The sequence below is a fragment of the Heterodontus francisci genome, chromosome 10 (genome assembly GCF_036365525.1).
Source record: "Heterodontus francisci isolate sHetFra1 chromosome 10, sHetFra1.hap1, whole genome shotgun sequence".
NCBI classification, from domain to species: domain Eukaryota; kingdom Metazoa; phylum Chordata; class Chondrichthyes; order Heterodontiformes; family Heterodontidae; genus Heterodontus; species Heterodontus francisci.
This window is the reverse complement of record NC_090380.1, coordinates 88555564-88578999: the sequence shown is the minus strand read 5'-3', so window position 1 is coordinate 88578999 and position 23436 is coordinate 88555564. Positions and strand designations below refer to the sequence as shown.

The 23436-nt window shown below is 44.5% G+C and overlaps 1 protein-coding gene across 13 annotated transcripts in view; it reads right to left on the bottom strand.

Annotated features, from left to right (window-relative positions):
* The window catches only part of LOC137374613 (type 2 lactosamine alpha-2,3-sialyltransferase-like), a 144903-nt gene that overhangs the window by 31061 nt on the left and 90406 nt on the right, over positions 1 to 23436 (bottom strand). For 11 of the 13 annotated variants that reach the window (XM_068040988.1, XM_068040987.1, XM_068040995.1 and 8 more), the window contains 3 exons: positions 9425 to 9537; positions 8327 to 8390; positions 4358 to 4453 (listed from right to left, as the gene is read on the bottom strand). In XM_068040988.1, the coding sequence (XP_067897089.1) occupies positions 4358 to 4453; positions 8327 to 8390; positions 9425 to 9537 (273 nt within the window). The remainder of the gene's footprint in view (positions 1 to 4357; positions 4454 to 8326; positions 8391 to 9424; positions 9538 to 23436) is intronic. The other 2 variants (XM_068040997.1, XM_068040985.1) reach the window with 1 other exon arrangement.

Sequence of the window (23436 nt, the reverse complement as noted above, 5' to 3'; positions counted from 1 at the left end):
ACCAGGACTTACTCACCAGTCAGCTGTGCTCTTTGGAAACTCTCGGCTCCCCTCACTGAGGACAGAGAGGAAATGAAAGGAGCTCCTCCCACTAAACTACTGACCACCCAACTTCCCTTCCTGACTTTCATGTTAGCTGATATTAATGGTTCTCCCTCCTCAGGTACTGTCTCCCTCTCCATCAAATCTGCTGTCATCATCCCTCCGCTCAAAAAAAAACCTTTAACTCCTCTGCCCTTGCAAGCTGAGCCCCATCTCCAACCTCGTTTTTCTCTCCAAAGTCCTTGAATTGATGTCGCCTCCCAAATTTGTGCCCATCTTTTCCAGAATTCCATGTCTGAATCCCTCCAATCAGTTTTCCACCCTTGCCACAGTACCAAAATGCTCTTATTGGTCACAAATTACATCTTATGTGATTGTGGCAAAGGTAATCTTTCCCTCCTTATCTTTTCTTGATCTGTCTGCAGCCTTTCACATGGCTGATCATACCATCCTCCTCCAACACCTTTCTACCATCATACGATTGGGTAGGACTACACGCACCTGGTTCTATTTTCACCTACCTAATCGTAACCAAGAACCACCTGTAATGGCTTCTCTTCCTGTTCCTGCAGAGTTACCGGTGATGTCCCTCAAGGATCTATCCCTCTGCCCCACATACCCCCATTTTTTATCTACATGGTCCCCTCAGTGACATTACCTGAAAACAGGTAAGTTTCCACACGTATGCGGACGACACTCAGTTCTACCTCACCACCACCTCTCTTAACCTCTGCACTGTTTCTAAATTGTCAGGCTGCTTGTCCAACATCCAGTACTGGATGAAGCAGAAATTTTCTCCAATTAAATATTGGGAAGACTGAAGCCATTATCTTCAGTCCCCTCTACAAATTCTGTTCCCGAGCCATTCCTGTCCCTGTCAACTGTCTGAGGCTGTACCAGACTGCTCACAACCTTGGTGTCGTATTTGACCCCAACATGAGCTTCCAACCACAAATCTGCATCATTGCTAAGACCACCTATTTCTACTTCCCGACTCCGCCCTGTCTCAGCTCATCTGATGCTGAAACGCCTCATCCATGCCTTTGTTACCTCTAGACTTGACTATTGGAATGCACACCTGGCCAGCCTTCCCACATTCTACCTTCTGTAAACTTGAGATCATCCAAAACCCTCTGCCCATGTTCTAACTCACATCAAGTCCCATTCACCCATCACCCCTGTGCTCACTGGCCTACATTGGTTAAGCCATGCCTCGTTTTAAAATTCTCATCCTTGTTTTCAAATTTCTCCATGGTCTCACTCCCTCCCTATATCTTTCCTCTCCTCCAGCCCCACAACTCTCCAAGATATCTTGGTATTCTAATCCCTTGTTGGTTCTTTTAACCCACTCCAAGACAGACGTGACTTGTCTTGGTGACTCGTATAATTTTATTTTCTTTCCTCCACATTAGTGCAGTTCACAGCTTCACAAAGAGGAAGTAAGAAAATGGTAACAAAAACTTTCATTCAGCCCACAGAATTTGAGATCAGCTGAAACTCGTGTAAAAGGTGGAAGTGGAAGCTGGCAAGGGCACAATTTGAGCAATTAATCCTCTAGATGGTAGAAATGTGAAATAGCATTTCAGTCTGTTAAACACAAAAGACCCCAAAACTACTGCTCAATTCTAATAGCCTGTCTTATATCAAGTCCTGAATGAGTATTTTTCCCCCCACTTCAGCACTGACAAAAACAAAGCTCCTCAGTTCCTCTGACCGCATTATTTCTTTCATGCTCCAACTGCCTCCCCATTCCACAAGCAGATTAGAACAGTTTAAAAGGGCATTTGCAAACTAACAGCAACTCACATTCATGAAGCATTCTTCATTCAAGATTGAATGCTTTACAAGGGGGGAGGTGGCCAGGACTGTTTGGGATAGAAATGCAACACTGTACTTGTTTATGGATGGTTATGAATACATCATAGGGGGAACTTAATGGGTTTCCGGGAGACAGTTTAGGAGGCAGGGGCCTGTCGCCTCCCATCGCACCACAATTATGTCCAGGACGGGAAGGTCTTCCAGAGACCTTTAAGTGGCCAGCTGCTAACCACTTAAGGGTCTCTTCCTGCCGCCACTGGAATTAAACCAACCGGGGAGGCGGCGGGGAGGGGGAGGGGCGGTGCTGCTCCATGGGCAAGCTGCGGCCTTCGTCAGCAAAGGCTGACTCTCCACGAGCACCGCCGCCGCTCGCCGGGAGCTGCCGGACTGTCCCCAGCAACCCCACCGCACTTACCTAGGGTCCAGGTTCCAGTGCCAGGCCTGGTCCCAGGCCTCCTGCAGTACCGTACCAGCAGTGGCCATCGTTCCTGGCGGTGCTGCTAATACAACTGAGCTGCCAGCCCTTTCATTAGCCAGCAGCTCTTGGAGGCAGGATCCCTATCCTTCAAGGGCTATGAAGGGCAGAGCTCCCCTTGCCTTTTCGGCCGAGTGCTGCAACCACTGCCGACTCAACTAAATTCAACCCAGAGTGTTCAGTTACACAAATGTGCAATGATACAAACTGTCGTTTGAAAACATGCCAGAATAAAAACAAAGGTGACCGCGGTGACTGCAACAACTACCGTGGAATCTCCCTGCTCAGCATAGTGGGGAAAGTCTTTCCTCGAGTCGCTCTGAACAGGCTCCAGAAGCTGGCCGAGCGCGTCTACCCTGAGGCACAGTGTGGCTTTTGTGCAGAGAGATCGACCATTGACATGCTGTTCTCCCTTCGTCAGATACAGGAGAAATGCCGTGAACAACAGATGCCCCTCTACATTGCTTTCATTGATCTCACCAAAGCCTTTGACCTCGTCAGCAGACGTGGTCTCTTCAGACTACTAGAAAAGATTGGATGCCCACCAAAGCTACTAAGTATCATCACCTCATTCCATGACAATATGAAAGGCACAATTCAACATGGTGGCTCCTCATCAGAGCCCTTTCCTATCCTGAGTGGCGTGAAACAGGGCTGTGTTCTCGCACCCACACTTTTTGGGATTTTCTTCTCCCTGCTGCTTTCACATGCGTTCAAGTCCTCTGAAGAAGGAATTTTCCTCCACACAAGATCAGGGGGCAGGTTGTACAACCTTGCCCGTGTAAGAGCGAAGTCCAAAGTACGGAAAGTCCTCATCAGGGAACCCCTCTTTGCTGACGATGCTGCTTTAACATCTCACATTGAAGAGTGCCTGCAGAGTCTTATCGACAGGTTTGCGGCTGCCTGCAATGAATTTGGCCTAACCATCAGCCTCAAGAAAACGAGCATCATGGGGCAGGACGTCAGAAATGCTCCATCCATCAATATTGGCGACCACGCTCTGGAAGTGGTTCAAGAGTTCACCTACCTAGGCTCAACTATCATCAGTAACCTGTCTCTAGATGCAGAAATCAACAAGCGCATGGGTAAGGCTTCCACTGCTATGTCCAGACTGGCCAAGAGAGTGTGGGAAAATGGCGCACTGACACGGAACACAAAAGTCCGAGTGTATCAGGCCTGTGCCCTCAGTACCTTGCTCTATGGCAGCGAGGCCTGGACAACATATGTCAGCCAAGAGCGACATCTCAATTCATTCCATCTTCGCTGCCTCCGGAGAATACTTGGCATCAGGTGGCAGGACCGTATCTCCAACACAGAAGACCTCAAGGCGGCCAACATCCCCAGCTTGTACACGCTACTGAGTCAGAGGCGCTTGAGATGGCTTGGCCATGTGAGCCGCATGGAAGATGGCAGGATCCCCAAAGACACATTGTACAGCGAGCTCGCCACTGGTATCAGACCCACTGGCCGTTCATGTCTCCGCTTTAAAGACGTCTGCAAACGCAACATGAAATCTTGTGACATTGATCACAAGTCGTGGGAGTCAGTTGCCAGCGTGCGCCAGAGCTGGCGGGCAGCCATAAAGACAGGGCTAAAATGTGGCGAGTCGAAGAGACTTAGTAGTTGGCAGGAAAAAAGACAGAGGCGCAAGGGGAGAGCCAACTGTGCAACAGCCCCGACAAACAAATTTCTCTGCAGCACCTGTGGAAGAGTGTGTCACTCTAGAATTGGCCTTTATAGCCACTCCAGGCGCTGCTTCACAAACCACTGACCACCTCCAGGCGCGTATCCATTGTCTCTCGAGATAAGGAGGCCCAAAAAGAGAGAAAGAAAGAAGAAAAAGAAAGGGTTGGAGAGAAGGGGAACTGCAGCAATTGCTAAGTATTATAAAACTATTTCAACATCTAGTAATATGATTTGCTGTATTATAAATGTTCTCAAGAAGCTGAAGAATAAAATACTCGGGTGTTAGTTATACAGGCAACTTGTTTTGTGTAACATGTTTTGGCAAAAAAAACATACCTGATAACAACATCATAGGAGTCAATTTTTTTCCCTAATGTCTTGTTTCGAAGTACTCCTCCATTGCCAACAACAACGCAATTCAGACAAGATATGCTATTAAACAGAGAAAGAGGCAAGCATCAAAAACTATATTTTGGATTTATTGTCCAAGGCTCGTATCATAACTAAATATACCAATCCTGATTTTTTTTTTTAAAACTCATTAGTCTAGATACTTCAATATGTATACAAGTATTTTTCTTTTGGTTACTGTCTCTGATGCCTTGTTTTTTCACCTTTTTGCATCCCAACATTATCAAGCATTTAGACAGCAGTTTGTGTCTAATGTAGCCTATTTTGGACATTGCCAAGCCTCCTACCACTAGCCTGTTCACCTCATACATTCCCAAGCTTCTGTCCATTACAACCTACATACCCTCAGTACTCCCCACTTACTATAGCCTATCCACCTAGGACACTCTTAGGCCTCTTCTCACTATAGCCTACTCACCATTGATATCCCCCACTGCAGCCTGATCTTCCTCTAGTCTTCTCCAACTGCAGCCTATTCACCCTGTACATTCCCAATCCCCTGCCCACTGCAGCCTCGGAAGATTCCATGACCGAAGCAAAGTTTGCATGATTGTTTTTGATGTAGTCCACATGCAGAAATTGTAATTAGTAAAAATATAACAGATATATCTACCAGATATTAATGTATCTGTACTCTACTTCCAAGATCGTCAGGAACCCTGAATTGAGGTCCTTTTCCCATATTAGGGTCCTTGTATTAACCCCTTTTTCTTAGGATAGTATCAGAAATTATTTTTACCATTTGGAAGATGGCTATATCCTAGCTGTACTTGAAGACTGAACGCAAAAGGATTTGTTTTTTGGTGTTAGACATCCTCTCTTCAAAAAGGTATTTTATTCATCATTTTTTGTTTAGGGCTGTATCCCACGTACCATGCCTGTTCAAATAGGTCGATGATCCACTCCCAGGCATCTGCCAAGCTGACTCTCGGAAAATTATTTTCATCAGGAGTTCTAGTTTTGTTTCTATTGCTAAATGCCAAGTGCTGATCGCACTCAACTTTCCAGTCTAATGTCATTTGTCTGATCATTCAGAACTCCAGATGCAATCTCGGTGGAGTTTGGGAGGATACCAACAATAGGTTGGGAAAATTGCATCCAAGTCAAATTTAAAGGGATTGGGGACAATTAATAGCGAGTGTCAGAAGTATGGGAACAAAAACTCCAGAAATTTCTGGAAAGCATTAAAGGCCATCTTAATTCATGAGCAAACTTTGTGAAGACTCAAAAGGAAGCCCATAGGTGCAGGCATGGGTCTATCAGTGACACTTAGCCTTTACTTGAAGCCTGCTAAAGTTACAGTGGTGCTGTGTCAGATGCCAGTTAAAAGGATTTTCCCTTGTGTCACTCTACAGCAATATCCCATCAGCCAGCACCACAATTCCTACAAGAAGTTGCAACTAACTTTCAGGCCGCAACCAATCATGTGCAAAGTCTATGTTGTGTGGTAGCTGAGGGTGATAGAACATAGAACAGTACAGCACAGTACAGGCCCTTCGGCCCACGATGTTGTGCCGAACCTTTAACCTACTCTAAGGTCAAACTAACTACCTACCCTTCATTCTACTATCATCCATGTACCTATCCAAGAGTCGCTTAAATGCCCCTAATGTATCTGCTTCTACTACCACCGCTGGCAGCGCATTCCACACACCCACCACGCTCTGTGTAAAGAACCTACCTCTGACATCTCCCCGAAACCTTCCCCCAATCACCTTAAAATTATGCCCCCTGGTGATAGCCCTTTCCACCCTGGGAAAAAGTCTCTGGCTATCCACTCTATCTATGCCTCTCATCATCTTGCACCCCTCTATCAAGTCACCTCTCATCCTTCTTCGCTCCAATGAGAAAAGCCCTAGCTCCCTCAATCTTTCTTCGTAGGACATGCCCTCCAGTCCAGGCAGCATCCTGGTAAATCTCCTCTGCACCCTCTCTAAAGCTTCCACATCCTTCCTATAATGAGGCGACCAGAACTGAACACAATATTCCAAGTGTGGTCAAGCCAGGGCTTTATAGAGCTGCAGCATAACCTCGCGGCTCTTAAACTCAATCCCCCTGTTAATGAAAGCCAACACACCATACGCCATCTTAACAACCCTATCAACTTGGGTGGCAACTTTGAGCGATCTATGGACATGGACCCCAAGAACCCACTGTTCCTCCACACTACCAAGAATCCTGTCTTTAAGCCTGTATTCCGCATTCAAATTCGACCTTCCAAAATGAATCACTTCACACTTTTCCAGGTTGAACTCCATCTGCCACTTCTCAGCCCAGCTCTGCATCCTGTCAATGTCCCGTTGTAACCTACAACAGCCTTCCACACTATCCACAACTCCAGCAACCTTCGTGTAATCGGCAAACTTGCTAACGCAGCCTTCCACTACCTCATCCAAGTCATTTATAAAAATCACAAAGAGCAGAGGTCCCAGAACAGATCCTTGTGGAACACCACTGGTCACCGAGCTCCATGCTGAATACTTTCCATCTACTACCACCCTCTGACTTCTATGGGCCAGCCAATTTTGTAGCCAGACAGCCAACTTTCCCTGTATCCCATGCCTCCTTACTTTCTGAATGAGCCTACCATTGGGAACCATATCAAACGCCTTGCTAAAATCCATATACACCACATCCACTGCTCTTCCTTCATCAATGTGTTTTGTCACACCTTCAAAGAATTCAATAAGGCTTGTGAGGCATGACCTGCCCCTCACAAAGCCATGCCAACTGTCTCTAATCAAACCATGCTTTTCCAAGTAATCATAAATCCCGTCTCAGAATCCTCTCCAATAATTTGCCCTTGTCCTTGAAGAAGGCAGCATATCCTCACATCATCCTCGCTGCTAACCCAACCCTGAAGATAGGTTACCACAATATTTCCCTAGGTGGGTCTGCCAGGACCCACAGAAATGGTTGATGGCATCTTGACAGGTGCAACCAAAACACAGAATGTTGGCTCCTAATCACGTTAGCATGCCTTCTTCATGCAATACTGTTGTTATTGGGATGCTTCTGAAGAAATTTCTAGCATAAGGGTTAGACAGGTGTGCACATCTCACTGTGATGCCAGCAGGGGTCTTAGAAACAGCCATCATTAATAACTGCCAAAATGAGGTTTGCTACCTTTCTCTACAGATGATGGGTTTCAGTTGCAGTAGGAGAGCACAGAGCACCTCTAGGGCAACTTGACCTGTCTGGCATCCGTCTATTGGTGCCATTTACCACTGAACACATGGCTCAAAGGATTCCTGATTGCAAAACATCTGTTGCCAATTGTTGAGGACAAAATAATTAGCAGCAAATGATGATAGCCAGCTTGGGGTGTTGGATGGGATGAGGAGAAAGAAAACTACAACAGGTTCTTTAAAAGGCCTAATGCACTTACCTTTAAAGTGTGTTTGCCTTTTAAATGCCTTCCCTCCCACATGTCTGTCTGAGGCTGTATTCCAGTCAGGTGGCATTTAGCATGCTCGAGACTTGACATTCGGCACATCTGTGGAAAATGACGGTATAGCCTTTCCCGTGCCCTTTTTCAGACCATACTGAAGCTCACACTTACTTCAGATAGGAGCTTCAAACACCCACCCTGGCACAACCAGGGGATCGGGCAGAGCCTTAAATCAGCAAGTGCTGATTTCTGCTGGATTTTGAAATCTCTACCATACTGTTAGCAGCACCCCAATTTGGGAAGCTAACGAAAATTAGCCACTCAGTCTTGCTTTCCGACTGTGGGGGGTCTACGTGAGCCTCATCCTGCTTTCCTGCAGCAGAGATTAGGAAATGCAAATGTGTCCATATTACATGGGTTGAGCCTGCAATATTATACATGATCTAAAATTAAATTAAAAAGTGCTTTATCATAAATATACTCAAAAATGTGAATTCACCTACTTCTTCAGTCTATTTGGAAGTTCACAGCTCTTCAAATTACTTAGTACTGCTTGGAAATATCTTTCTGGAAAACAAATGAAATAATATCGCATTTTAAAATTTGTATGAAGTATTTATCCACTCAAAGTGGTGCCTCACATGCCCCAGAGAGGACACCGTATAATCCAGCATGTGTTTAAAAAAAAAGGAAATAAAATGCAGTTGCAGAAACATGAAGGTGAGGAGAAAACACATCTATAAATACACCAAAATAATCTGATGAAAGGTCACTAACTTGAAACATTAATACTATATTTGCTTTTTCACAGATGCTGCCTGACATGCTGAGCATTTCCAACATTCCTTGTTTTTATTTCAGATTTCCAGCATCTGTATTATTTTGTTAGTACTGAAGACTGGGAGTGACACTGCTGGTTGCTGAACAATTTATACATGAATACCAAAGGAAAAGCCCAATGCAGTCATCTATGTAATATTCTCATGTTTAGCATGTAACGGTTAACTGACTGTTGCAAGGTTCTTACAAACTTTTCATATTACAACAAGCTCACTGCTCTAACTTATGTAAATAATTAACTTTGTGGAAATGTGTAACTAACGGAATGCTTATTCTGATATACTATTTCACTAGACCAGTGGTTCTAAACCCATTGTAATCTTATCCCAATACTGATACATCACCTTTACTACAAATCTTATCCATTTCTATAGTATACTGTAGTGAGAATTGTATAGATGAGGCTTGTTGGGTCAAACAGACCTCCTATTCCTAACCTGAAACATTAACTCTGCTTTTCTCTCCATAGATTCTGCCAGACCTGCTGAGTATTCCCAGCACTTTCTGCTTTTATTTCCTATTCTTAAAATTTATTATGTACTTTAATTATCCCTGAAGTTTTCACCATAGCCAGCTTCTTTCAGGATCTTAATAGTACTTATATTCCCAAATTTGTCCATGTAGCCTTTCCTAGTTCCAGAGGATCTGCCCCAGTCAGAAAGATTGCTTCAAATAGAAAATTTCGCTTTTGTCCTTTGAATTACTGATAGATCTTTGATAAAGCAATTTATAGACCGCTGTATCTCAGAAGATTTGTATACCTGAGCTCAATGTGCCAAATGGCAGGACTTCTGGAACTGTCATTGTATTAGCAGGCCATCTTTTATAGCCGATGTCTGAGAGACACAAGAAGGGATTCTTGCGTTTGGAACTACTGGAAGACAAAAGAGGGAGAAAAAAACTTGGTAAGAAGAATCGAACATTAAAATCTTATTTGTGTTCTATTTATACCCTCTTTGAAGTAAAGTGAAAACAAATAAATTTAAACAAGCTCAAGATTGAGACAGAGTCCCTCTTTCTCTCAGTGCTGCTTGCTGCAAGAACAATAGTGTGCACCATGCACAGGACAAATAAAGGATTCAACAGGAGAACGATCATCCTGTATTGATATCAAAATTTAAAAATAAACAGACAAATCAATGACCTGGAGACAACACTACAGGCAACTAAATACAATCTATGGATTCAAGTTTCCAACTTTAATACCAATCCCAATGGATCGGAGTGTAAAGGTAAATACAAAAATTTAAGCATGTTGTATTAAAAGGAATGTAGCCCCATGGATAGAAAGCCATGAGCAAGAGTAAATGGATGTCTTTCAGTTGGCAGGATGACAGTGTCCCAAAGGATCTATGTTTTGACTTCCAGTGGCGCAGTGGTTAGCACTGCAGCCTCACAGCTCCAGCAACCTGGGTTCGATTCTGGGTACTGCCTGTGCGGAGTTTGCAAGTTCTCCCTGTGACCGCATGAGTTTTCTCCGGGTGCTCCGGTTTCCTCCCACAGCCAAAGACTTGCAGGTTGATCGGTAAATTGGCCATTATAAATTGCCCCTAGTATAGGTAGGTGGTAAGGGAATTGAGGGAAGGTAGGAATATGGGATTAATGTAGGATTAGTATAAATGGGTGGTTGATGGTTGGCACAGACTTGGTGGGCTGAAGGGCCAAAGGAATGATATCAAAGTATACCAATAGCACTAAATTAAACATTGGTTAGGGCACAGTTGAAATCTCAACACAGTTCTCAGAATCTCCATTCTGGGAAGGGTTCAGTGAAAATTCACTTATTTAAAATTTTCATTTGTATCATTTAAGGAACAATGTTAAAAAATTGGGTTTTTAACCACCAGAACAGAGGTGGTTATAAAGTTTTCAACAATTAAGGCAGGGTTTGAGAAGGTTTTCAAAAGTTAAGGCAGGCTTTGAGAGGATAAATAGTGAAAGATCATATCCATTACCTGGCAAATTGTACCAAGGGGTATAGATTTAGGATGATCACTGGAAGAATGAAAGGGGACACTTAGGGAAAACTTTCTGAACCTGATAATTCAAACCAGGCAGATTTAAAAGGGAACTGGGGTAGGTTTTGAAAAGAAACATAAAAGATACATAGGGAAATAGGTTTAGATTAGATGCTCTGGCTGATGAGCTAGCATTGGTTTCTTTCCATCATCTGCATTTTAATATAGGAAGACAAAGGGTAAAATAATTGTGATTAAAGCTCTTCTAAGCATCATAAGGGACAAAGATGGCTGCAGATTTTTCTCCGTCTGGAAAAATGTTTATAGAATTTGGTGAGCTTCCCCATGGCTCAATGATTTAATGAATTGCTCAATGTGGCATTGCGCCATACACATCAGGAATGTCTTGGGCTGTTTCCTTGTTTGTGCACCTAGCTTATCTGGGAGAAGATATTTTCCTCAAGACTAGAGGATTGTATCAGCTGGATTCCCATTCTTGACCGCATGTAGCAATCCCTGCTGGAAGGTACACATTTTCTAATAGCCTCTACTTTGTTGAGTTGGGGCTTAACGAGTCTGCCCTGACTGCATATCCCAAGTAATGCATCTCTGACAAACCCAAACAGCATTTCCCTGGGTTGGCCGACAAACCTACCTTTCTTAAGCTATCTAGCACAGTTTCTAATTTTTGTTGACGGGACCCCCACTGCCGTCGCTGCTGGAGATGACAGTATCATCTAGGTATGCAGTGGCATTCTGGGCATGAGGCCTCAAAATTTGCTTCCTTAGCTGTTAAAAGATGGCAGCAGCTCCATGCAGCACAAATGGCATCACTTGGTACTGGTATAGACCTCTAAGGTGCTACAAAAGCAGTTTCTTTTCTTTGACAGAATTCATTAATAGTATCTGTCTTTTGTAAGGCTTAGGGTGGACAAGAAGTCGCTATGTTCCAGACATTCACTTAGCTTGTCCACCCTAGCCATAGTGTAAGCATCAAACTTAGATATACCATTTAATTTCTAATGTAATTACAAAGAATCTTCATGATTCATCAGGTTTTGGTGCCTATCTACAGAGTTTGACCATTTATTGAGAGACTCTTCTGTTACCCTTAGCTCTCACATTGTCCTGACCTCCTAGTAGACCTCCTGTCTCTTTGCCTTAGGAATGGGATACAATTTCACCAAACTCGCTTTCCCCACAGGCATTATATCATGTTTAACAACATTAATTTTCTCAGGTCGAGGGGCAAAAAGTTTTCCATTTCTTTCAACTACAGTAATTGTCCAGTAATTGCTGTGCCGATAGGTCTTCAGTCTGGTGAACGTCCAAGGTTGCTTGGGTTTTAGCTTCCAAAAGAGGCCCCAACTCTGACATAATGGTCTCCTGATCCTTCCATGATTTTAGCAGATTAATACAATAAATCTGCACCTTCCATCTTTTCCTAGGCTGGCTGACTGACTATACTTTATGTATGGGCTCTGCTTCTTCTACAACCTCATAGGTTCTGCCATTGAGATACTAGTTTGCTCTCAGCATGGGAACCAGAAGCAACACTTAGTTGCCCTGACAAAACCACCTCACCCTGGCCGGCTTAATGTAGTAGACACCTTGCCTTACTTGGGCCATTTCCAGGTGTACCCTCACTACAGCTGTTACGGTCTTCAGCATCTCCTTCATTTTCAGGATGTGCTCCGCCACATTCCACGCAGGGTTATTCTGCTCCTCCCATTCATCTCACAGGCCACAGAGTTGTCTCCCATAGAGATGCCTGAAAGGTGAAAATCCTGAGGTCTGGGGACTTCTCGAATTGACAACATCAACTATGGTAACAAGCCATCCCTGTTCTTGCCATCCTTGTCTAGTCTTTTTTTTTTAAGCATCCTAGTTAAATTGAAACAGTCCACCAACACATCTGTCTGAGCACAATATATCAAGGTTCATACAGCCTGGATCTTCAACAACACAAGTCAATCTTTTGAGTGCAGATATAAATGGAGTCTACTGATGTCTCAGAATCTCTTATTTTATTGATAATGGTCTTTTTAAGCACCTTGAACATTTTTATACATTAAAGGCAATACATAAATGCATGTTTTTGTAATAGGCCCTAGCCCATCACAACAATAACAATTCAACAGACTATTAACATTTTTAACTTTATCAAAGATGTAATAATGACTCTTTGCATGTTCTTGCTGCACTCCCCTTTCCCCCATCTAGTTTTACCAGGACCATCACACTGGAGGGTACCACTAGCTTCTGAAGGGGTCGTCTCCTCAATCGCGAGCCGGTTCCTTCACTGCCAGATGTCACTACCATGGCCACAAACTCCTAGTGTTCACCAGCTCTCTTTGGCTGGCCCACCTCCTGACATTCGGGAGTAGAACTAGATGAAACGGTCCATGACAACCAACTCTACGACCTTCGCTAGGTTATTTGACTTGGGCTGTAATCCCCGCTGGGCCAGGTGCATCAGGTCGTAGATCTGTGATCTTGGACATTTCCCCACCTCACCGACCCAGGTTTGAAACTATTGAGGTTTCAACATGGGGGGGTTACTCCAATACAGGCCAAAATTTCCTCCTTCAGTGTCTGGTAATCACCTGCATCCAGCGTCAAAATATGCTTTTCGAGAACCTCCTACTAAACAATTCCCTTAGGTGCCAACAGAGACTTATGCCTCACTAGGTTCCTGTTACAGTTTGAACTTTTCCCCAACATTTACTCTTCATAGCTAAATGGCAATTTTGAGCATCTCCTACCAAATCCCTGCCCAATGTTCTTTTGGCCACTTTTCACCCTCTGCACATCCAAAGGTCTGAAAGAACACCTCCACATGATAATCTGGAGCCATCGTTTGTAATACCAAGATCTATCCCTCAGTTCCTTTCTCAACTGAACCATTTCCCTGCCTTTTATTCTTGCATGCTAGGGATTGTTTATAAATAAAGCAATTAAGGTCAATGATTTAACATCTACAGCACATTTAATATAATTTCTTAAAGTTATATACTTATCGCGGATGAGAGCTTTCAACATCCTCTAACTTGCATATCGCCACTCTGTTACATGGGTTGACTATTTTAAGCAATGAAGAACACAAAGTAATAGAAAGGAAATCTCCTTTTAACTCACCATCATTTCAAGTCACTATCTAGGACTTGGGCAGTTTATTTTTTATCTCTCTGCTAACGATACAAAGTCCATTCCCCCTCCATCAAGAAGCTGCCCATTTCCTTTCTGAACATTTCCACTGCACCAAGTAGCAGTCTCCTCCGATTTTAAAAATAACTAAAATAGCTACTCCTCAGAGGATATTTATATTCCTTAATGCTTAGCTATTTAAAAATAAAATGAAGTTTTCTCCTCAGACTAGTTAAATGACTTACATCGTAAGATCATCTTGAGTCTTCTTTACTTCAGCAAACTGCAGAAGCAAGCTCCAGTTGCTCCTATGAAAATCACCAGGAAACAAGGTGACATCAATGACTTGGCTATATGGCACTTCCTTCCTACATTATCCATAAAAGCAGCTTGCTTTAAATTGATATTTTTGCTATTTTCTCAAAGAAGGCAACCAACATTCAGATACCTCTATATTGGTAGATCTCACAGGACTTTGCTTGTAAGGACAGGAACACTAGCCCAATTAATGTACAAACTATTACTGTAGTGCTAAAATGAATCTGTGTTCCTTTAATTGGTGTTAAGTAAACCAAATCAGCCAAACAAAATTCAACTGCTGTTTGATGATGGAAATTGCCTATGAATTCTGGACTCCAAGTCAGAAATAATCCTACATTCTGTTTTGCTTTTACTTACACTTCGCTATTAAGTAAAGCAATTTTTAACTATACCAGTAAATACGTGGATAGGCAAGATGGCTATGACTGGAAACAAATTTAAGATATTCAGAAAAGGAAGGTTAAAAATAAAAACAATCGGAGAATGCTGGAAACACTCAGTAGATCATCAGCATCTCTACAGAGATCAGATGCATTAATGACCTAGAAATTAGACAATTTGGGGACCAAAGTCCCATGCCTAAAGGACACCTAAAAGAAGTCAAAACTTTGTTAGGACCTGGTGAGAAAGGTGTCTAGGGGTCTCTTACTGTCTTCACCTGGTCTTATTGTAACAGGGTTTAATTTTAAACACACAGTTTTGAGCTCCCCCTTTGTGAATCCTTGTTCAGAGCTTTCCAATTATAAGGCAAAGAAATGAGCACACCAGGTTTTCTTTAGGTTTAAAGAAGAAAAGTGAAATTTATTAAACCTTAAACTCTAATACGGTTAACACCTACGGATATACAATGCGCCCACGCTAGCATACACAGTGATACACATGCAGATAGGGACAGAAAAGAGAAGAAAAATAAAATGGAGGGGTTTGGGACAATATCAGAAGAGTTTCTTGTTTACTGTGCTTCAAGTTCACTGTAGTCCTTTTGTATGTAGTCTTGCTTTTCGTTGGGGCCCAGTATTCTTCTTAAACCTTGTTTACTGTAGGAGACTTTTTTCTCTTGGGGTTCATGTGTCTTCAATGGTTTCCAAAGCTGGTGAGAGCAAGATGAGAGCAGACAGGAGAGAGGTGTTCTCAGTCCAGCAGCTAACAGCCTTCTGATTTCAAATTCCTTGTTGGAAGCTCAAATTCAAAAAACTCCCAACAGTCAGTCAGTCAGTCATGTGACCAAACTGGCCTGACCACGTGTGTTCGTGTATTCGGCCATCTTAAAAGTTAACCTGGAATGCTTCAACGTCTGGTAATCAAAAGTCCATTGTGGATTAAATTGGAACAGGGAATAGCTCCTTTGTCCTTTGAAGTACTTGTCTGTTGATACGCTAATGTCTCTCTCCAGCCAAAGTCTCCAATTGTTTTTTAAAGCAAGTTATTTCTTCACCATCAGCAGCTTAAAATCAATGTTCATGTGGCGAAATTAATTTTCCTCACTCTTGGCAGGTGGAAGGCTTGCCTGACACCTTATAATGGGACAGATTATTTTTTGGGTGGCTACCCAAATCTAATGTTTGGCCCCTCGTTTACATGTGAAAGCAGTTTAATCCCTGTTTGAGGCCCATTTGCTGAAATTTGATATCGCAGTGGAGCAAGAACTGGAATGGCTCAGTTTGGGATTCTTAAGCAATTGCTGAGTGGCTGCTACAAAAATGTAATTTATTTTTTAAAAAGGAGACATTAAATAAAAACGGATTTAATTTAAAAAAAAATCACTGGAAACTAATTAAAAGCATATAGCAACTCTGACAATAGATCATCTGATGGCAAGCTTTTTCACGTCTGCTAATGGATACATCTACCCAAGAATCTGATCACGTGACATTTGTTCAAGACACCACTCGAGATTAATCACGACATTTTCTCCACAGTTTGCAAAAGTTATTGCATTTACTGTAGTTTAGTGTCCAAGTATCTCTCAGTCCTAAATACAATGTGTGAATTTTGTTTGTGAGATGAATTAAATCAAAGACAATAGAAATATTTATGGATAAATAATGTTTAAATCAAAACTACTTACGATATTTCTACATTATAGACTGCAAGGAGAACCACGAAAAACCCATAAAAGGGATTGATATAGGTAACTTCCTATAAAGTTTTCATACAATTTTGAGACATTTTACAATGCACAGCAAGTTATATCAATCACAAATAAATCCAAAACTATTTCAATTCAATGACTCTCACACTCCACCACTGAAACCTAGATGAAGCCCAGGGAAGGCTCACTTCTGAGGCAGCAACACCCAAGCTGCTCAACTCCCATAATAAAACACAATACCAGGGATGAGGGACTTCAGTTATGAGGATAAATTGGAGAAGCTGGGCTACTCTCCTTGGAGAAGAGAAGTTTGAGAGTAGATTTGATAGAGGTGTTTAAAATCATGAAACATCTGGACAAAGTAGTTGGTGAGAAACTGTTCCCATTGGCAGTAGAGTTGAGAACCAGTGGACACAGATTTAAGGTGAATGGCAAAAGAACCAAAGGAGACACGACGAAAAGCTTATTTACACAGCAAGTGGTTAGGATGGGAATGCACTGCCTGAGATTTTGGTGGTGGCAGATTCAATCGTGGCTGTCAAACGGGAATTGGATAATTATCTGAAGAGAAAAAAATTGCACAGCGATGGGGCAAAGGCAGAGGAGTAGGATTAGCTGGGTGGTTCTTCCAGACCGCTGGCATGGACACAACGGGCCAAATGGCCTCCTCCTGTGCTGTAACTATTCGGTGACTGTATGCTTATACAACAGTGCACAGCAAAGGCCAAAATGAACCTTCCCTCCTCTAAGCTTGTCTTGCTCTCTTCCCCCCCACCCCCCCCCCCTCCGTATCTGTTTCTCCCCCTCTTCCTCCATCCCCAGTTTGCTTCTTTCTCTGCCTCCCAGTTTGGGTTGCTCTCGCTCCCCCTCTCCCAGTTGCTCTTTCAAGGCTCAGTTTCCAGGAGACTTTTGTTGGCCCCAATGCCATCATTGTTACAATTGGTATTGAAGCAGTATGTTCTGTGTAGCTAAGAGACCATCAGCTTTCAGCCAGCCACGACAGCCAGGATAGTGCACATATGCAAATTACGCATACAAGGACCATTTTTCCAGCTGCAGTGCTCGTGAGACTAATCAGACTCCAGGCCAAGGGTTGGGAAGCCTACTTCTGGAGAAAGTAGCTTTATTATTTAGAAACCAACATGAAGAGCCAAAGCCCATTGTACAGGACTAAGAACAAATTTGGAAAAAGCAAAGCAAAATGTGAAGTAAGATGCATTAGCCCCAAAGATTACAAGAGGAAAGAAACACTGAGGGTGATGAGACTGCATTTTGCAGCTTAGAAGGAAATGAAAATGAAAAAGTAAAGGTCAAATGAGCACTTGGCATTATGAAAATCAGAAAGGTTCAGATTTTCTTCTGGGGAGTGAAGGGGTAAGAGCTGAAAGGCAGGGAAGGGATCAGCTATCAGACTTTGTCTTGTATCCTGTCTAGTTGTTTAAGCAATGGGCTAGTGAAGCCTCCCAGATATAAGAGTTTAGAAGACTTGGGACAAAAATTTGGGATTTATGGGGAGTTAAGAACTGTTGATGGAAAAATAAGGCTAAGGCTCACAACAGAAAACTAAAGCTTCTTAAATAAAATAGAAGGGTCACTGACCCAAAACATTAACTCTGCTTCTCTTTCCACAGATGCTGCCAGACCTGCTGAGTGGTTCCAGCATTTCTTGTTTTCATTTCAGATTTCCAGCATCCGCAGTATTTTGCTTTTATTAAAGCTTCTTAGAGATAGCTTCAGTATTGCAGTACTTGCAAGAGTCCCATTTGGATTGATTCTGAACCAGAACCAGGTAGCCTAGAGGGCTAACCTCATCAGTCGTTTTATTAGTATGGCAGCATCACAGAAGCCTGCCACCTGAGGGCTGATGGGGGTGGGGAGGGTGGGGGGGGGCTACTCTTTCATTACCTGATAGACTATGGAATTTAATCTGACTGGTATGGGAACAAACAATTCCCTTTGGTGCCAACATCAGAGATTTATGTCTCACTAGGTGCCAGTTACAGTTTGAGCTTTTTCCTAACATTTGCTCTTCATAGCTAGATGGCAATTTCCATAAACAACTCAGTCTGCTTATGAACTTGTGTACTTATTAACTGCTGTGTAAATAAAGGCTATTGTGTGTGTGTGTATATATAGCGGATGAACAGGGGGTCAAAGACGGACCTGTAAGACGCGTCTCCTTCCCCAGGTGCGCGCACGTGTGTGTGTGTGTGTGTGTGTGTGTGTGTGTGTATATACACACACACACACACACACCTGGGGAAGGAGACGCGTCTTACAGGTCCGTCTTTGACCTCCTGTTCATCCGCTTACCATGTTTCTCTATGTTCTGTATTCGTTCCAGTGAACTCCATCCCCTTTCTCCCGACAGGATTTATATATGTTAGTTTTCCTTCTTATTTGGCTCTGATTAATTTGATCTGTGCCCTGAGCCTTACCATTTGGTCCTTTGTTGACCAGCATTCAGATCACTAGAGGCCAATGGTGGGAGCTGATGAAATGTTTTATTACCTGCACCCACTTCCTCCACCCACCGCCCTCCCTACACCCCTGCAGCCCCCTTCTCAGTTCCCCCTCGCACCCTCTTTCCTCCACCCCTTCCCACCGTACCCCTCCCCCTTGCACCCCCTTCCCCCCATCGGCATTCACCTATCCCTGAGCAGGGGCCCTAACAACCCCAATGCCTCGTGGGCATCTGGGGAGAGACCAAGGCTAAGGGAGTAAAACCCGAACAGAAAATCCAGAGTGGAACCCCGAAGACTGTCATGTGTCACCTTTGGCACATTTCCGGCAGTTCCTGCAGCCATACCTGGTCCAAACGTCGTGCTCTGCACTCCTTTGGACCCCACCAGGAAGGCTGAGAAGGGGTTTGGATGCTTGGGCAACTCACAACCTCCATACATCCGCCCAGGCATGCGCCATGGAGAGGTCACTCCATAGTCGCCTCACAGCGACCAAAACAGCAAGGAAGGCAGAAGTTACGGGTTATAAGCCCAGCTCAACTGGCGTAGAGATTGGGCGCCACAGGTTGCCTTTGTCGGTGGGGGAGGTCATCGCATCACACTGGATAGCTACCAGCTGCCTCAAACCGGGCAGCCCCCAGTCAGTAAGGTTCTATCCCACCACAGTCCACCTGCTTCAATGGGTGCTTGGAGCTCAGGGTCATTGCCTGACAAGTGGACTATGACACTGCACCAAACAGCATGACAAAAAAAAGGAAAGAAGGTACCAGCCCTTCGTTTTGCAAGCTGGAATGTCAGAACTGTCTCTCCTGGCCTGTCGGAAGACCTTACACAAATCAACGATTCTTGGAAGACCACCATTGACAAGCTCAGTAGACTCAAGGTGGACATTGCAGCACTTCAGGAGGCACGCCTCCCTGCGAGCGGATCTTCAAGAGAGCAAGACCACACCTTCTTCTGGCAGGTTAGGGATCCTGAAGAACCAAGACAGCATGGAGCGGGCTTCGCCATCAGAAACTCTTCGCTCAGCATGATAGAGGCACCTTCAAATTTTTTTTTATTTTTTATTATTCATTCATGGGATGGAGGCGTCGCTGGCCAGGCCAGCATTTATTGCCCATCCCTAATTGCCCTTGAAAAGGTGGTGGTGAGTTGCCTTCTTGAACCACTGTAGTCCACGTGAGGTAGGTACACCCACAGTGCTGTTAGGAAGGGAGTTCCAGGATTTTGACCCAGCGACAGTGAAGGAACGGCGATATAGTTCCAAGTCAGGATGGTGCGTGACTTGGAGGGGAACTTGCAGGTGGTGATGTTCCCATGTATTTGCTGCCTTTGTCCTTCTAGTTGGTAGAGGTCGCAGGGTTTGGAAGGTGCTGTCTAAGGAGCCTTGGTGCATTGCATCTTGTAGATGGTACATAGTGCTACCACTGTGCGTCAGTGGTGGATGGAGTGAATGTTTGTTGATGGGGTGCCAATCAAGCGGGCTGCTTTGTCCTGGATGGTGTCGAGCTTCTTGTTGGTGGAGCTGCACCCATCCAGACAAGTGGAGAGTATCCCATCACACTCCTGACTTGTGCCTTGTAGATGGTGGACAGGCTTTGGGGAGTCAGGAGGCGAGTTACTCGCCTCAGGATTCCTAGCCTCTGACCTGCTCTTGTAGCCACTGTATTTATATGGCTACTCCAGTTCAGTTTCTGGTCAATGGTAACCCCGAGGATGTTGATAGTGGGGGATTCAGCGATGGTAATGCCATTGAATGTCAAGGGGAGATGGTTAGATTCTCTCTTGTTGGAAATGGTCATTGCCTGGCACTTGTGTGGCGCGAATGTTACTTGCCACTTATCAGCCCAAGCCTGGACGTTGTCCAGGTCTTGCTGCATTTCTATACGGACTGCTTCAGTATCTGAGGAGTCCCGAATGGTGCTGAACATCGTGTAATCATCAGCGAACATCCCCACTTCTGACCTTATGATTGAAGGAAGGTCATTGATGAAGCAGCTGAAGATGGTTGGGCCGAGAACACTACCCTGAGGAATTCCTGCAGTGATGTCCTGGAGCTCAGATTATTGACCACCAACAACCACAACCATCTTCCTTTGTGCTAGGTATGACTCTAGCCAGCGGAGGGCTTTCCCCGATTCCCACTGACCTCAGTTTTGCTAGGGCTCCTTGATGCCATACTCGGTCAAATGCTGCCTTGATGTCAAGGGCAGTCACTCTCACCTCACCGAGGTCAGGAGCTGCGTGGCCCTGGCAGAACCCAAACTGAGCGTCACTGAGCAGGTTATTGCTAAGCAAGTGCCGCTTGATGGCACCTTCCATCAATTTACTGATGATTGAGAGTAGGCTGATGGGGCGGTAGTTGGCCGGGTTGGACTTGTCCTGCTTTTTGTGTACAGGACATACCTGGGCAATTTTCCACATTGCAGGGGAGATGCCAGTGTTGCAGCTGTACTGGAACAGCTTGGTTAGGGGCACGGCAAGTTCTGGAGCACAGGTCTAAAGTACTACCGCCGGAATATTGTCAGGGCCCATAGTTTTTGCAGCATCCAGTGCCTTCACCCGTTTCTTGATATCACGCGGAGTGAATCGAATTGGCTGAAGTCTGGCATCTGAGATACTGGGGACTTCAGGAGGAGGCCAAGATGGATCATCAACTCGGCACTTCTGGCTGAAGATTGTGCAAATGCTTCAGCCTTATCTTTCGCACTGATATGCTGGGCTCCCCCATCATTGAGGATGGGGATATTTGTGGAGCCACCTCCTCCAGTTAGTTGTTCAATTGTCCACCGCCATTCATGGCTGGATGTGGCAGGACTGCAGAGCTTAGATCTGATCCATTGGTTATGGGATCGCTTAGCTTTGTCTATCGCATGCTGCTTACACAGTTTGGCATGCAAGTAGTCCTGGGTTGTAGCTTCACCAGGTTGACACCTCATTTTGAGGTATGCCTGGTGCTGCTCCTGGCATGCCCTCCTGCACTCTTCATTGAACCAGGGTTGGTCTCCTGGCTTGATGGTAATGGTAGAGTGGGGGATATGCAAGGCCATGAGGTTACAGATTGTGGTTGAGTACAATTCTGCTGCTGATGGCCCACAGCACCTCATGGATGCCCAGTTTTGTATTGCTAGATCTGTTTGAAATCTATACCATTTAGCACGGTGATAGTGCCACACAACACGATGAACGGTATCCTCAATGTGAAGGCGGGAATTTGTCTCCACAAGGACTGTGCGGTCGTCACTCCTACCAATACTGTCATGGACAGAAGCATCTGCAGCAGGCAGATTGGTGAGGACGAGGTCAAGTATGTTCTGCCCTCGTGTTGGTTCCCCCACCACCTGCCGCAGACTCAGTCTAGCAGCTATGTCCTTTAGGACTAGGCCAGCTCGGTCAGTAGTGGTGCTACCGAGCCAATCTTGGTGATGGACATTGAAGTCCCCCACCCATAGTACATTTTGTGCCCTTGCCACCCTCAGTGCTTCCTCCAAGTGCTGTTCAACATGGAGGAGTACTGACTCATCAGCTAAGGGAGGGTGAATTAGAATTAGAACATTACAGCGCAGTACAGGCCCTTCGGCCCTCGATGTTGCGCTGAACTGTGAAACCATCTGACCTACACTATTCCATTTTCTTCCATATGTCTATCCAATGACCACTTAAATGCCCTTAAAGTTGGCGAGTCTACTACTGTTGCAGGCAGGGCGTTCCACGCCCCTACTACTCTCTGAGTAAAGAAACTACCTCTAACATCTGTCCTATATCTATCACCCCTCAACTTAAAGCTATGTCCCCTCGTGTTTGCCAACACCATCCGAGGAAAAAGACTCTCACTATCCACCCTATCTAACCCTCTGATTATCTTATATGGCTCTATTAAGTCACCTCTCCTCCTCCTTCTCTCCAACGAAAACAACCTCAAGTCCCTCAGCCTTTCCTCAAAAGACCTTCCCTCCATACCAGGCAACATCCTAGTAAATCTCCTCAGCACCCTTTCCAAAGCTTCCACATCCTTCCTATAATGCGGTGACCAGAACTGCACGCAATACTCCAAGTGCGGCCTCACCAGAGTTTTGTACAGCTGCAGCATGACCTCGTGGCTCCGAAACTCGATCCCCCTACTAATAAAAGCTAACACACCATATGCCTTCTTATCAGCCCTATTAATCTGGGTAGCAACTTTCAGGGATTTATGTACCTGGACACCAAGATCTCTCTGCTCATCTACACTACCAAGAATCTTCCCATTAGCCCAGTACTCTGCATTCCTGTTACTCCTTCCAAAGTGAATCACCTCGCACTTTTCCGCATTAAACGCCATTTGCCATCTCTCAGCCCAGCTCTGCAGCCTATCTATGTCCCTCTGTACCCTACAACATCCTTCGGCACTATCCACAACTCCACCGACCTTCGTGTCATCCGCAAATTTACTAACCCACCCTTCTACACCCTCATCCAGGTCATTTATAAAAATGACAAACAGCAGTGGCCCCAAAACAGATCCTTGCGGTACACCACTAGTAACTAAACTCCAGGATGAACATTTGCCATCAACCACCACCCTCTGTATTCTTTCAGCTAGCCAATTTCTGATCCAAAGCTCTAAATCACCTTCAACCCCATACTTCCGTATTTTCTGCAATAGCCTACCGTGGGGAACCTTATCAAACGCCTTACTGAAATCCATATACACCACATCCACTGCTTTACCCTCATCCACCTGTTTGGTCACCTTCTCGAAAAACTCAATAAGGTTTGTGAGGCACAACCTACCCGTCACAAAACCGTGCTGA